This window comes from Maniola hyperantus, chromosome 13 (genome assembly GCF_902806685.2).
Source record: "Maniola hyperantus chromosome 13, iAphHyp1.2, whole genome shotgun sequence".
In the NCBI taxonomy this organism is placed as follows: domain Eukaryota; kingdom Metazoa; phylum Arthropoda; class Insecta; order Lepidoptera; family Nymphalidae; genus Maniola; species Maniola hyperantus.
This window is the reverse complement of record NC_048548.1, coordinates 9,723,749-9,740,594: the sequence shown is the minus strand read 5'-3', so window position 1 is coordinate 9,740,594 and position 16,846 is coordinate 9,723,749. Positions and strand designations below refer to the sequence as shown.

At 34.7% G+C, this 16,846-nt stretch overlaps 1 protein-coding gene across 4 annotated transcripts in view; it reads right to left on the bottom strand.

Moving 5' to 3' along the window:
• Positions 1-300: 300 nt before the first annotated feature.
• The window catches only part of LOC117987733 (uncharacterized), a 32,815-nt gene continuing 16,269 nt past the window's right edge, over positions 301-16,846 (bottom strand). For all 4 annotated transcript variants that reach the window (XM_069502628.1, XM_069502627.1, XM_034974778.2 and 1 more), the window contains exons 2-4: positions 3,873-3,968; positions 2,347-2,433; positions 301-1,876 (exon numbers count right to left, since the gene is read on the bottom strand). In XM_069502628.1, the coding sequence (XP_069358729.1) occupies positions 1,731-1,876; positions 2,347-2,433; positions 3,873-3,888 (249 nt within the window). In that variant the 5' untranslated portion in view covers positions 3,889-3,968 and the 3' untranslated portion in view covers positions 301-1,730. The remainder of the gene's footprint in view (positions 1,877-2,346; positions 2,434-3,872; positions 3,969-16,846) is intronic.

Sequence of the window (16,846 nt, the reverse complement as noted above, 5' to 3'; positions counted from 1 at the left end):
TTTTTAGTAGCTCTTCTCTACAGTACCTACTATTATAAAATTTTAATAGATTGTACTATATTTCTATACCTATTTGTTTACTCCAACACGTAAACCTAACTGCCTTGACTTTTGAAAAAAATATTTATTAATCTAAATAGTTTATTACTTGATCCGAATTTCAGTTCTATAATTTTTTTTAATTTCTTCATAATTATTACATTCTTATCTTACCAACCTCATATTACAATAAGTTTGAAAATAAGTAAAGGAGTGTAAAATAACTAGCCGAATAAATAAAAGACGATTTCGATTCTTGTATTGAATTATTTAATGAATGATTTTATCTTTATGTATTTGGTTGTCACACATATAATAGAACTATACAGATGTTAAAATATTTTATTTATTTGAAAGTAAGTAGCAAAAACGAAACTGTTTGAAAAACCTGTTAGCTTTTACCATCTTTTATTATAAAAGATGGTTTATTAAAATATTGCGTCAGCTTCGTTACCTCTTACTTATATTAAATCATTAATAGTTTGATTCCAACCAGAATTTTTATTATTTTACAACGCAAAGAAAATAATGCTTATTAAAAGTTCAAGCTTTAGCAGATTCGAAAAAATTTGATAAAAAATTATCAAGTATTATTATTTGTATAATTACCTCTTACTTATAATAAACGTTGTATAGCGGTAGTATTTAGTAAAGTAATACAATACTTTTTCTTTTTTTAAATGATTGATAGAAAGAGTATTTGTAACTATTCACCTGCTATACAATGTTTATTATTGAGGCCGCTAGTTTTATGATTTTTGTGCCAAATTAAGCGAAAATCAAACTATCACATAGGTATAGGCATAAGATAATTAAACTAATCGGTAAACTTTGGGCCATATTAATATTATTTCCAGCCCAATATAATAAGCGATAAAAGTTTTGTTTGCGAAAATAAGGAGTAATTCCAAGTTTGTTCGAATTGAGGTTCCATAAGTACACAAAGTACACCTTTACTTTAATAATTAATTAATTACGGGCAATCTAGCCATCTTGATAATATAATAGCTCTATTAAGCCCAGAAAGAAAATGTATTAGTATAGGTATTTTGTGTAGGACTCGGAGTTATATATGTTATATAAATATAAATCATATCTAATACTCGTTGCAGAAAACTAATTTTACATCCACATCTTCTATCACAGTTAGGATCCCATTGTATAAAAGATGTACAAACGGTAGCAGTACAGTCGTATTCATTCATGCATTAGATTGTAAATATTAATATATTTTCACATTCACTTCGAATTTACATTTGACTAACATCAATGACTATCATCTAACCACATACCTACGTTTTTCATCTACACATTAATTAATTAGCTAGGTATTAAAATAAATTCAAAGTTACGTCTGGCATAGAATATACAAATGTTTATATTTATGTAGGTACTACAACAAATTCACTGAACCACTGTACACAAATCTACGCTGCTGATCACGCATTGATATAAACTTCTTCTTTTGCACACAATTCTTCTTTTCCACACAACGGATAGTCCTTAGCGTATTCGTCCAGATAATCTTTTGGAGGCAATTTGAAACTGTCCCTCAAGTAAGAAAAACGATGAAAATTATAAAAGTACTCAGTTCCATCTGGAGAATACTGTGGGTAGAGGGTATAGGCGGGGAACTCAAGCTCAGCAATGGAGTCCGTGAGGACATGCCTCGCGAACTCCTCTTTATATCGTCACGACTGCTCGCGGTACGCCGCCCGCCTCGTGCACTTCTCTTTCAAGATGTAGCAGAGAGCGATTGCTATAAGCACCGCGATCGCAATCGCCATACTTATGCTGATCCAGATGATCTCCTCGTTGATACCACTTGTTGATTTCCCTACAATACAAATAAACATTGTTACAGAACGTCAACATAAACAAAGAAAAGCAGGTGGTCGGGATTGCCGACAGAAATATAAACTTAAAACTATGAAATAACAGTGTTTTTTTTGGCATTTCAAATTAATCGTAGTATTATAGATTAAAATTTGTAATTTAAGCTTATTTAATTAGCTGTTTAGCTTTAACATTTATCGTCACTGCGAGCATGTCGGTGACGCGACTTTAAAGTTTTTATTCAAAATCGCCCAACGCGCCTAAAGAAGTTTCACTTCACTAATCTCTTAAAAATAAGTCCGCAAAGTTAGCGAACTTTGTCGTTATTTAATTACCTATAATGATGATCCTAGGGGATAAAACTTTTTGAGTTTGAACCGACATTGTCAGAAGGCCATCGCAACGCATCGCATGTAACGTTTAGTTATATTGGATCTTAAAGAACTCTATGTAATAAGTAAATGAACTAACCACCCATTTTGTTGGAATAGCCACCCATCTTGCCGGCGACTCTGGCGGACACGCCGCCCATCGTTGCCAGCACCAACACACTTGTCCCTGTATATAAAACAAAAAATATCTTACCAAAGAAAAAATGTTGACTACTATAAGGGGACTTAAATATGAATTCATCCTATATACTATGAGCCATTACCATAACCGAAATGTACTAGAAATTCCTAGAGGATTCTGAGCTAGAGGTCCCTGTGTGTAGGTAGGTATAGTACGCAACAGGTCGAAATAGCAATCGGGTAAGAGGCAGGGGAACGCCCCGCACACCCGCGCTATCCCGCACTGGGTTAGCGCGGGGGCTGTGTAGGGGCGTCGTGGGGGGTAGTGCGGGGCATCATCCCCACCCCGACCTGTCGCCTTACCTACTAGTGATATCGCGGTGTCCATGACTATGGCCCATGAGTAGGTTAGCTCGGTATCGGTTATTCTGTCTATCGAATATATATGTATTTTCGTTGTAACCTTATAGTGGCTATTTCATAGATCCCGAACTTAATATATTCTATAAATAGGAATGGTTAGTTTATCAAATCGCAGGGCACCGTTAGACTCGGCTATTCTGCTTCTAAATCGTTCCAAGAAATAATATAAGTACTTTATTTGAAACCACACTAGATAAAACCAGATAAAAGTATTTTCTTAATATCCGTCGCAATTTTAATTAAAAAAGAAATCACAAAGCTTGTTTAACGGCAAAAGCTCGCCGTCTACTATAATTAAGGTTTTAAGTTTATCCCGTCAATTTAAGTGGAGGATTATAATGAGAAAGTGGAAATGTTTTCTTAGGGACGAGGTAGGCTGTTTCGACTAATTATAGTACTTTTGTGTTCTAAAACGTGAGTATTCCTATTACTAAGCAGGTTGGTAGGCGCATTGGAGGTCATGGGTGATATTACAAAAGAATAAAAATGTTTTTCGCTGTTGTAAAATAATGAAGCTTTTTGTAAATGTCATTTTAAAAACACTTTAGTGCCCTTAGAAATCCAAGTTCAGAATATTATCCCTAAAGATGCTTGAAAAGACAACATGGCTCCTAGAAGTTGTAGCATCGTCGCGTCAGTGTGATATTAAGTGTGCTTCAAAGAGCACGAGCAGGAGCCTTGTATTAGAAATCGTACACGAATTTTCGGGCTTGTTATAAGATACTTAGACCATTGAATTTCAGTATGGAAATGAATGGCACAAAAAATATTAAATTGGGGATTTTTATTTAGATTGCACGCAGTGTAAACAAGGTTTTATTAATTACTTAACTCATATTGAGCTGAAACATAATATTATTGATTGCGGAAAAGGGAACACTAAACACGAGCAAGTTTGACGCAATTATAATTAGAGTATACATTAGGGTATACAATAGACAGACATACCTACATTCACATTTAAAATTGATAACATTATTGCTAAGAGTAATTAGTACCCACTGAATGACGTAACCCGATAGGTATCTACCCTAGTATCTACAGTGTTACTTTATTACTTACTTATTATGATCGCCATTATGAAAAATTTTCAACCTGGTCCTTTGTCCTAAATGTTGGATTTCCCACAGCTTACATTACATCCACCTTTTAAGAATCCTGAAACAATTAATGTACTGTTGTAAATTAAAAAAAATATCTCTATATCTAAAAATGAATCGCTGAATGTGTTGCTGATCGCAAATCTCGAGAGCAGCTGAACCGATTTCGCTAAATTTTTTTTCATGATATTCCTTGAAGTACGAGGATGGTTCTTACGGAGAGAAAAAATTAAAAAGTTCCTGTAAAATAATCGACTGTTAGGCGGTACGAGGTTCGCCGGGGCAGCTAGTATTATTATAATAATTCATAAAAGTGTGATGTGATCATTAAGTATTATTTATTACGTTTATACTTATCGTTGATAATAATTATTTCTCATACAAGAAATTTACCAAAAATTTAGAGCTTAAAAGGAAAATATTAAAATGTTCCGGTTTTTAAAATATTTCGGTACCGAATGGGAGAGGTAGCGTCACTCTTTTTCTCGTAAATTACTTAAATTTTTAGGTAATGCCAAGGCCTAGTTATTAATACATGTTAAACATGAAGCCTTTTGGATTAAAAGGCAGTTAGCTGCTTCCGTTGACTGCTCTACCTAGTAACAGAAAGGTTCATTTCTTGTGCGAAGAATCAGCCTGGTTGTTATTACATTATTTTTTGTACCATTGCATGATATGGTATAGCATGTTTTGTACATTAATTACTTTAGGTTAGCTATTCCTATTTTAATGTTTATTTCGACGGATAATGTAGTAAGTCAATTTGAAAATGTTTTTCAATTTTTCCATTTATTTATTCGTACTTACCAAAAATTAGTAAGAGTAAAAGGAAAAAGGTAAGAAGTGGACAGAGAAGCACTTATCTCTACAAGAGACCTGTACCAGTGACACTTGGCAGTGGGAAACCTTGAAGGTAGGTGGGAAGAAGAATAGACAGATACAACAAAGATTTTTGCGATTCTTCACGAAATTCATGATTGCTACGAACATTTACAATCAAACCAGCTACTATTATTGGATGGCCGCGTCAATTCATTCCACAATGGCTGGATTTCACAATGACAATACCTATTGGTCTTATCACAACCACGCTGATGCGGTGTTATTTTCGAAACAATATGAACAGTGTGACCATTTTTATAATACATTTCCTCAATTGTTTGGCTTACAAAAGAAACACTTAGGTAAGGGAAATTATGGATGATTTGAAAATAGCTAGTTGTGCTTCATAAATAAAATGAAAACGACTTCAATATTGTATTTAAAGTTATATTATGTTATGTTTTAAGTATATTGGAAAGTCAAAATGTTATACTACACTGTTACACTAATCACGATTGGTTTAGCATTATTATCTGTCAAGGAGTTCTAGCCTCTCTGATTCATCCTCGAAGAACAAGAATACGCGTTCTGTTGGGAAAACGATTGGGAAAGGAAAAAACTCGTCGAATGAAGAACTTTAAAATGTATGAATTTTTGTTTTAATTAAATTTAGCTGTCTTTTTATATTTTGTAATAAATAGCAAAGATTTTTAAACTGTGTATATGTTTTTTTGTAACATACTCTACCCGTGTCGTCGTTATCATAACCTCCTCGGACCATAAACCGCTCAACTCTGCGAGATTGATGAGGTCTATCAAGCGAGCGAGCGCACAACAAACGCAATTTTATCTCAAAATGGTTGAAATATTTACCTAATAACGAAATTGACGTTATTATCATGTATATACGTCGTTGAGGAATTTCACATATTAAATATGTATTTTGATAAATAAAAATATCTCAAAATGTTTCGTACAATGTAAAACATGTCATAGCAAAACATGAGTTATTTAAGTTAGTTAGTTTAAGTAATTAAATATCACTTGCTTTAACGGTGATAGAAAATATCGCGAAGAAACCGGCATACCTGAGAGTTTTCCATAATGTTCTCAAAGCTGTGTGAAGTCTACCAATCTACACTGGGCCAGCGTGGTGGATTATGTAGTGAGCTGGCAATGGATTGAAGATGATGAGTGAAGATCTTTATTTTAATAAATTCATTGATGATGCAATTTAACAAGTTTTATCTTCGAAATAGTAAATCGTTAGCTGTAGGTTCGACTTGTGGACGATCCCAAACTAACCGGCTCGCTAAAAAGCCTGGAGCACCGCAGAGACGTTAGCTCTCTATGCGTGTTCTATCGCCTTTATAATGGGGAGTGCTCTGGAGAGCTTTTTGACCTCATTTTTCTACAACCGCACCGCGCGCCACCATAAGGAATTTCACCCTCACCACCTGGGTGTCTGCAGGTGCACTTCGACCGTCCGCTGTGCCAGATCCTCTTTCCACGCACATGCAAACTGTGAAGCCAACTCCCATCGGCGGTGTTCCCACTAGATTACAACAAGGGGTTGACCAACAGATTCCTAAAAGGCCGGCAACGCATCGGCGGTTCCTCTGGTGCTGCAAATGTTCATGGGCTGCGGTAATCACTTAACATCAGGTGACCCACCTGCTCGTTTGCTCGCTATCTCTATTTAAAAAAAAAAGGTTATGGATCCCTTATTTGCAGGTAAGGTACTCGTTCCGTAGGCTTTTACTACCGAAATGCGGGAGGCAGATTTATTAGGGCTCAATATAGCGACAAATGACTGGCACCTACATACGAGTTTACTTAGCGTCGATGTCTTGGGTAATAAACCTTTTACTTTTAAGTCAAGAAAGAACATTGAGCACATTTCACTAGATGCCCGCATTTTTGCAGTTTGTAAAGCTGATTTCATAGCAGCAAAATCAACTGTGAGGTACAAGTTAAGGTGCGTTTCCGCCCGAACACGATTCTTCGATCTGATACAATGTTGCTGGCATTGCGTAATACTTATCCAATCATGATAAGCTAAATTTCCACTTTACTAATTAACATAATTTAAAACTAAGTTAACTTAGGCATAATATTGAAAAAAAAAAAAATTTACTCTATCCACGGAAGGGAGTTAGTATAGCGCTGTCTCTGTTACGTAATCCCATATAAATGACGAAACCAAAAATCTTAGCGGCCGTTAACCATTTTTTGGCACCAACCAATTACAAAAAACATTCGAAATTGAATTCAAAAATATTTTCAAACAACATTCGAAATTCAATTCGCAAACATGGTTTCGTTTGTGATTAGTTGGTACCTTAAAATAATTAACGGCCACTGAGTTTTTTTTGGCTCTGTCATTTGTTTGGAATTACGTAACAGAGAGAGAGAGAGAGCGCTTTACTAACTTCTTTCCGTGGATAGAGTTATAGTTGAACATTATTATACGCGGTCTATTTGGTCTAATAAATAGTCAAATTCTAGTTCCTCATTTCGCTCATTAAATAAACAGAACAGAGCCGTCTGCGGACTGCTTTGATTTTACAATACTAGTTGTCAGTTTCACAAATAAAGCATTTTTCGACTGTGGGGTTTCGGTAGCTGTTTTATAATATTTAGATGGAATATTTTGCTAATTATTTATTATAAAGGTCGTATTTCTCGTAGATAACCTTTAGATAACCTTTTAACATTTTAATGTAACTTAATAGGGTATTAAATGATAATAAATCTGTTTGACAATTATTTTAGTGCCATGAATATTGTTTGGCTGCATAAACGGAATCATAGCATACAACCCTAAGTATTTGTAGAAAATAAAACCTTTTTTTTTTAATCAATATTTTTTTTCTCATACTTCTTCATTATCAGGAAGGTCGTGCAGGAGCCGTTATGGTTTTATGGCCTGTATAATGGTCATAAATGGGTTTTTCATTCGGTAAAATTTATAGCAAGTGATATTATAACTCCACACAGGTACAAAATGGTTGTAAGTATCATTGTTTTGAGGGGGAATGATAATAACTGTTTCTTAGGGGTAGAGTCAAGTTTTAAAAAATACATTGAGAAGAAACGACTTCGATAAATTGAACGAGTTTATTTAGATTTCTTTTCACAATCCAATATCCATCCTATTGAGCAATGTTGACTGCATTTTAATTTTAGAGTTCGCTTTCTGCTTTTAGGTAGGTACTTTTAAGACCCTTTTTATTTTGTGTTAACTAACGAATTTAAAAACTATTTGTGGTAGCAATTGCGATGTCTGCTTCATTTTAAAAACTAAGTACTCTCATGTTAATGTGGCCAGCAACATTTCCAGACTGCCAAAAAGTTTGTGGAAAGTTATATGGTTTGCATTTGGTAATGGAGTCTGTGGTTTTTCTGTACTTTTACTTATAATAGTGGCTATTTTATGTTAAAGTATATTCGTATAGTGTCCAACGATCCATTAAAATAGAGTGAAATTTTGATCACGTAGCTACGTTAGTTTTTTATTCATCAAACTGGTCCTGAACTTTTTCAGAATTTGCTGGCAAATGGACACTACAAATATTTGATTACCAATACGGGGGAAACATCTATTTAATGCTGAATTTTTTTCAGTAATATTTTAAAATTAGTATTAAACTCACATACCTACATAGAAATAATAGTATATAGTTTTATAAATCTTGATATAAAAACTAAAATACTGTCCTTAGGTACCTACTTACTTAAAGCGGCAAGTTATTTTCTATTGAAACAGTCATCATCATGATCAACCCATCACCAGCTCACTACTGACTACTGAGCACGGGTCTCCTCTCAGAGTGAGCAGGCATAGTCTACGATGCTGGCCAAGTGCGGTTAAGCACATACCTTTGAGAACATTATGGAAAACCCTAAGGCATGCAAGTTTCCTCACGATGTTTTCCTTCACCGTTAAAGCAAGTGATATTTTATTACTTAAAACGCAAATAACTCCGAAAAGTTACAGGTGCGTGCCCGGGATCGAACCTTCGATTAGGAGGCAGATGTCCTTACCACTAGGCTATCACACCTTTAAAAGCATCACAGCTTGGAAAGAATACAATGGTAAAAATATAAACGGTGTATGAGTGCCATGGTTTTCGCGGGATATATTACGTCGCTACGTCGTCGCTACGACGCTACAAGATGGCTACGTGTCAAGGAAACTGAACTACGGAAATGACGCACCTATATACATTATATTAGCTATATTACATTATGATTTATGATAGCTTTATTTACACTAGCGGCACGCTATGATGGCCGGTTTGACACATTACAATAGTGATGTGGAATGTCAATTTATTCTCGAACAAAAAACAATTAAGTTTTGTTTTTGTACCTGATTAAATAGGTTTAATAAAACAAAAATGTATATGTTTATTTAATTTATTTGAACGAACTGAATATTTGAACGAAAATGAATATACATACTTTATATGCACACAAGAAACATATGAATACAAAAGATACCGAAAAAGGTGCCACAAAAGGCCATAATTAATCAGATTCGTCCATACTACTATTTTCACTGTCGTCACTGCTATCATCACATACATTAATAATTATATGTTCGTTTTCTATAATATTATCTATTTTCACATCTCTTTCATAATCTTCCCTTATTAATTTAACAGTTCTATTCACAACCTTTTCCCAGTCTCCTTTAGTCACATGTTCACAAGCTTCTTCTAATAATTTTAGCATTTTTTTTGTGGTAAATGGGGGTTCTGTATTGTGTCTTGCAGCATATCCCTTAATTTGAGCCCACACCAACTCAATCGCATTATACTCACAATGGTAAGGCGGTAACCGTATAACTCTGTGCCCATGTTCTAATGCTATTTCGTCAATGACGTATCGGATCTTGGTTGGTTTGTTTTCTTTTAAAAGACGTACTAATTCCGCTTTTAACATATTCATGTTTGCATCTACGCCATTTTTACGAAGCCATGCGACGATATCAGCTTTCTTTTGGGATTGGGCAGGTGGCTTGTCAATTTGCATCGAGTGGTATGGGGCGTTGTCCATAATTATAATAGATGGTTCAGGGAGGCTACACAACATTGAGGTAAACCATTCAGTAAACTTTTCTCCATTCATGTCTTCATGATAGTCTCCAGTGGTTTTTGACGCAAAAGCCATGAGAGAACCTTCGACAAACCCGTTGATGGTTCCGGCGTGACAAATTATAAGTCGCGATCCTTTTCCTACAGGAACTTTGGAAGTAGATGCTGCTGTGTCATCGTTCCAAGAACGGCCTACAGTATGGTTAGCATTAAGCCATGTTTCATCCAAGAACACAACATTTTGCCAATTTTTGATTTCTTTCACTTGCCGTAAAAAAGTATACCTTGCCATCGCTATATCAAATCTTTCCATCAATATTTTGCGTTTGTTACATTTTTTGTATCGAAATCCAATGGTCTTCAAAATCTTCGTTAAAGAACTTTCCCCACCGAAGAATAATCCAGCTTCCTTCAGTGAATGCACCAACTTTTTTCTTGTTGGATACTCCTTCTGTAAATAGTAGCCGTAAACATGTCTTCGGATAGCATCGGCATCAAAGCTATCGATGCCTACGACTGGTTTTGCTCGTTTTCTCTTTTTTGGTGTGTGAAGTTTATTTTCTTCTGTGCCAGTCTCGCCATATTTTTTTTTAGTTATCCGTCTAACAGTTCGTTGTCCAATATTAAGCGCATCAGCTACGCGTTCAACCACTGACGTTATAGGTAAAATTGGCCCTCCATTTTGAGCTTCACGATCGAAATAGTTACGAAGGCGTATTAGGAACTCACGTGTCTGACTATTTAGAACAGTTCTCTGCGTACGTTCGGTCATATCGACGAAATCCACAACAAAGGGCTTGAACAGAGTCCAAATTAACGAGCAAGGGTCAACAGTAATGCAGTATCAATATTTGAAATCCAAAGCCAGGTCAAAACTATATCACAATCGCATTGCACTGACAGTTTATACTTTTCGAAGCAACGTCAATTCGAAACTGCTTTGTTTTGCATTGAGCATTGACGCGAGTTTGCCGGAGGTAGTAGTTGTGCTAGCCAGCGATCCTATGTGACGATCGTATTAGATTCCATTTTTAAAAATTTATTGATATTTTTTTGCGATTTCAGAGGTTTGTCCACATAGTGAAAATTGTTCATATTCACAAGTACATTCACCCCTTAAATGGTGCAAACTGATTTTTCTACACTTGTATACATTTAAGAAATCAATTTAATAAATAAATTTTGAGTCCTAAACCTAAAACTACATTCGATAAAATTTATGAATCTCTGCACATCACTATCGTCAATAAAGTAATACAATTATTTCCTTCAAAGTCGTTATCAATTAATACGGAACTTCATGAGCGGACAAACGTCAAACCGGCCATCATAGCGTGCCGCTAGTTTAAGTGCTGACTTTTGCAATAGATTGAAAATCAATGTGGTTACATTATTAGGGCTAAAATTGAATAAACCAGCAATATGAAGGCATTCGTAGAAATGGAATATTTGGACCGTAGTATGCAAATTGGGTATGTTCTGTAGATACGAGGTCACATTGTTTAGAAGCCAGTCACAGTTATGCTAGCTTCGGTATAACGAATTTAACACAACATTCGCTGCAGTACCTTTCTACAAGCATACAATTGCGTATATTATACAACATTACAGGGATAGAAGTTAATTTCACATTGTGCATTCGTACGGTAGCATAGATTGAGCAAAACAGGAGACGTTGCAGGCATGCTAGGTATCCAAGTGATGCGGATAAAGTTTAAACTGCATACCTACTATTAAACTATTAATAACTAGTATTGTACTATTAAAACTGTTTCATCACTCATATTATTATAAATGCGAAAGTGTATTTGTTTGTTGGTTTGTCTGTCAATCACGTCAGAACGTAGCAATAGATCTAAGTGTTTTTTATTGCATGAATATAGATAACCTAACCTAGGTTATCTTTTCATCCCGGAAAATCAAAGACTTCGGTATTGCCCAGATTATTAAAAATCTTTATCCACACGGACAAAGTCGCGGGCATCATATGGTCATAATATATCCTTAATCTTTATGAAATACTTGAGTGTTCGAGCGACATATATCTACCTATCAATAACACGAAGCAATTTCTGCTACGACAGTAAAATTGGGTAAGGATATAAGATATTTTCGCCGTCCCTTCTTCGTTGGCAGAACATTTCCGCACCAATCCGGATCAGGGACGTATTATGCATAAATATTTCTATGGAAAGGAAATGTTTTAGAATTTACAAAACATCTCTTCAAAACAGTGAGGGTAAACGTGGTGCGCTTTTACGGCTCCCTAATGATAAGATCGAATCGATATTCTTGTTCGGCGGGAGTTTGAGGATATGTCTAGAGAAAGTGATGACATTCGATGAGTGAGATGTTACTTTATCTATTTTATAACCATCTGAACTACTGCGTCTAAACCATTTCGTTTATTAAGTAGGTATTTTTAAATACGTTTATAAATAATGATATTTATGACAAATGGACACAAAAAATATGAAGGACTGGGAATTGAAGCTGGAAGAAATCTCTGTTTAGAGATAAGAATTTCCAATGTAACTTAATTTATTATTACTTTGTAAATACAATTCTGGACTTTGGTACATCTCTTTATATAAAAATGAATCGCTGAATGTGTTGCTGATCGCAAATCTCGAGAACAGCTGAACCGATTTCGCTAATTCTTTTTTTATAATATTCCTTGAAGTACGAGGATCGTTCTTACGGAGAGAAAAAATTTAAAAATTGCCTGAAAAAGAATCGACTGTTAGGCGGTACGAAGTTCGCCGGGGCAGCTAGTGAAAAATAAAAATAAAAGGTTTTGTAAAATAGATAACATTATTACTTTGTAAAATATCAATCACGATGAAATAAACTCCAAGACAAAATCGCAGGCTAAAGCTAAATTATTAGAAATCGATTGCCTCCCGGTATTGAAGTAATTAATATCGAGAATCACCACTTAGCTACTTGAAACGTAACACTTATAATGGGGTAATTAGTTGGGCATGATTACTTGGGATAGCTTTTGCCGATGGTTTCACGTCTGTAAAATTAATCATGGTGCCATGATAAATTTTCTTTGTTGATAGGTATTTTACGTCCTCTCTACTTGCTCTGACATGGATATCAATTTTGTTTGTTTCTTACTCCTTTATGCTACAAAGACTGAACCGATTTGGCTGAAATTTGAAATGTCTTTTAGATCGTGAGTTAAAATTATTGAGTAAGTTACGGTTACGGTTAGATTTTGATGACCGTCAATAAAACAAAATAGATTGGTTCTGCAAGGGATTTTTAAAGTTTGAACCAAAGATTTACTTCTAAGCTTAATCATGGAAGTATGAATTCTAACTTGTGTAACCCACTTCAAAGTTTAACGCTAACCGTCATGTTACTTTAGCCGCCTATCATGCAACTGGACCTAAGTCTTTGACTACGCGCTAACTTGGAACAATCATGATAGGATTCCTGACAATTGGCATAACTTGTTTCAAATAGAACCCAATGGAAACGCCAAATCACTTCACAGTAGGCTATCTTGGTCGCAAGGGTGGGAAGTCGTTGCGGTCGAAGTCACCCGCCAGATCATCCAGCCAATTTAGAAAACATTGTTTCCTTAATAACCCAATCAGGATGATTAATTCGTATTTTGAAGAATGATGCTTAAGCAAAAGAAGTCTCTCTTACAAAACGTTGCTACTATCTAAAAGTTGCCTGTGCACTCTCCGTTGAACGTATTTTGGAATATAGGTAGGTATATAATAGGCATATTACACAACATTTGTCTCGATGAGGTTTTAGATTTAATTTAATTTATTTTAGTTTTAATTTAATGTTGTTTTTTTAGATTTAAGTTTATTAATAGTTTATTTAAATAATTTAAATACAAATAATTTAAAAACGAAAAAAAAAAAGATTACAAACTGAAAAAAAATTACAGTACGATAATAATTTTAGGTTTTATAGATTGATGCAGAATATAGCACGTAGATCATCTTGATACCTAACAGCAAATGAAAGTCTAAAAATTAATAATAAATGAATAAAACTTACACAACATTATACATAATAGGTATTTTCACAAGTGATTCATTTTCCCCCTTATGATGTAAATTAAAAATTACTAAGTGTAAAAATGCAATATAGTTACCAACATAATAGGTGTATGCTATTACTGCTGGTGTACAGTTACAGCAAAGAAAATTTTAATAATTTAAAAGAGCTTTTTACATTTGTGTGTTACAAAAAAACCCAGGCTTTTCATAAACAGTCGTCAATACAAGTACCTAAGTAATGTTTGTTCTTCTGGCAGCATACTAACGAATGCTACTAATTAAAGAAATGTATAATGAGCGTCGCTCGTAACTCTCTCTCATTCATTTTTTTTTTAATTCTTTATTTAGCCAAATATAATTCTACAATTTTACGCTTGACATCCTAAAACTCTGTTGAGTTTGTATGGATGTTGCACATTCCTCTTATAAAACTAAACTAAACTAGATAATAACTAAGTACAAATCAAAACTGATGAAATCGATGCGATCTTAATAATATTCATCTTCCAGCTAAATTCTAAGGGTAACCTTAACTATCCAATTTATTTACTTAAGATTAATTTGGAGAGAATATAAGTCAGTGGGTTTCGATCTCAGAAAAGAAAATCTTTTGGGTACGACCTTTGAATAATTTCTAAACCTACACGGTTTGTAAGTTTTGGGTTAATCTTGCACATTCCTCTTATAAAACTAAACTAAACTAGATAATAACTAAGTACAAATCAAAACTGATGAAATCGATGCGATCTTAACAATATTCATCTTCCAGCTAAATTCTAAGGGTAACCTTAACTATCCAATTTATTTACTTAAGATTAATTTGGAGAGAATATAAGCCAGTGGGTTTCGATCTCAGAAAAGAAAATCTTTTGGGTACGACCTTTGAATAATTTGTAAACCTACACGGTTTGTAAGTTTTGGGCTAATCTCGGCGAAATAAGACAGAATAGTAGGCCAGTTATCCAATAGTTTATTTATAGAAAGTTGAGAGGGTGGCCATACTCGTTGAAAAGGGCCTACATGCACAGTCATGTACTAATACAAGCACATGTATACATGGTTTAAATAAGAGGTGTACGACGTACCTCTTGTTTGAAGAGTGTCTTAAATCTAATTGTATCGCACAAAGATAGTGGCGAGCTATGTCATTCCACGCCATATTTATATAGTTACACACAAGTAGCTACTCCGTCAGATATAAAATTTTAATAGGTGCTTGAGCACAGATTTCAAAAATTTAATAATCCAGCTTTATTGCTATAACTTGGTTCATAATAAAACATTAATGGCTCTCGTAGAAAATAAATATAATGAACGTAGCTTATGGTTATAAAAGTGAGTCATAGGAACATATACGTGGAACGAATAGGTATATGAGGATAACAAATGAGAAGCCATCAAACGCCTTTTCTATGTATAGGGCAGTCAAGTTTTTTACTCACATACTAGGTTTCTACATTAAATCGAGAAAAGCGCGCAAGCTGGCTAGCTAACGTCCGCTAGCAAAGAGGCATGCATAGAATTTTTAAGCAGGAGCCAAAAGATCTAAAAAATCTAAACGGATCAAAGTTTACGGCTTTTTCTGTGTACCTATGTGCACCCAAATCTCTTCTTTTCTTTGGTGTGAGTGAGCCTGCGAGGGCCAGATATTCGTTATTTTATAAAAGCTGAAAGTTTCTCTGCGTATTGTTTCCAACACAGGGAAGAACGATTAGCGACTATGAAGTTTGGATCATGGTGACTTTGGAAGATAACAGGTAATAAGGTGTAAAAAATCCTAGTCAAAGTATAAAGGTAATTTTTTTCTTTTCTTCGGGGCAGTATTAAAAATCTCGTCATACATGGCCAAGAAACTCAGTATAGTGGCAACCCCTTACCAGATACCCTTAAACTTTAAAATTTATTAAAATTTTAGGAGGATACTAATCCAAAGAAAATATAAAAAATTACGCTTTCTACTTTGACGTATTTGAAGAGAAGAGAAGAGAAGGTATGTTCTAAAGAAACATGATACACTGCATTCGTTAGAAGGAGCGCACGCGCAAAGATGTCAATTGTAAGGATTCCATACCTCAAAAGGAAAAAATGAACACTTATAGGATAACTTTATTGTCTGTCTGTCTAGTTTTAATAGGTAACTTTTCCTTTTCAACAAGAGTTTTTCATTCGCGTTTTATAAAAACACTTTAGGGGTAGGACAGACAAGAGACGCGTGGAGTCAGGATGCTCAGATTTCGTTCTGGACCACATAAATATTGCATCTAACTCAATGATAAATATTCCAGCGAATAGTAATTTATTTCTTCACTGTAACGAATGGTCTCATTATACTGAATACCTAGAGAATCTCAACATAAACTAGTTAATCTGAGAAACGAATCGCACTTTAACGGCTATGAAAATTAGTAGTAAGGTTAATCAATTTTATAAAACAATAATCCACGCCACCTTAGTCGTGGCGTATGTCCGGAGTATTCTAGAATATGCGTGTAATATCTGGTCGCCTCAATACATAATATATGCCCATAGGCTTGAAACCATACAGAGGCAGTTTCTTAAATACTTAGCTTTTAAAGACTTTAAAAAATTTAATAGTTATGAGGAAGCGTGTACTCACTACGGTATCGGCTCACTGGAACATAGAAGGGAACAATGTGATATGTTGTTACTGCAAGCAATTTTAACCGGCTCAATCGATTGTCCTAGCTTACTCTCAGCCTTTTCATTTAATGCTCAACCTTTAAGAACGCGTCACACGCGCCTTCTAAATGTTCCCAAATCTAACTCAAATTATGCGCGAAATTCTATAATTCCACGCTTGGTACGTACTTATAACAATCAGTTCGCTGAGTTTGACGTATTTTACCTATCAAACAATAAATTTAAAAAGGAATTAAGAAACTATCATCGTAAAACAAAAAAAAAAGTAGCTAACATCTAAATATGCATGCAATCATACACTCCCATTTACACACACA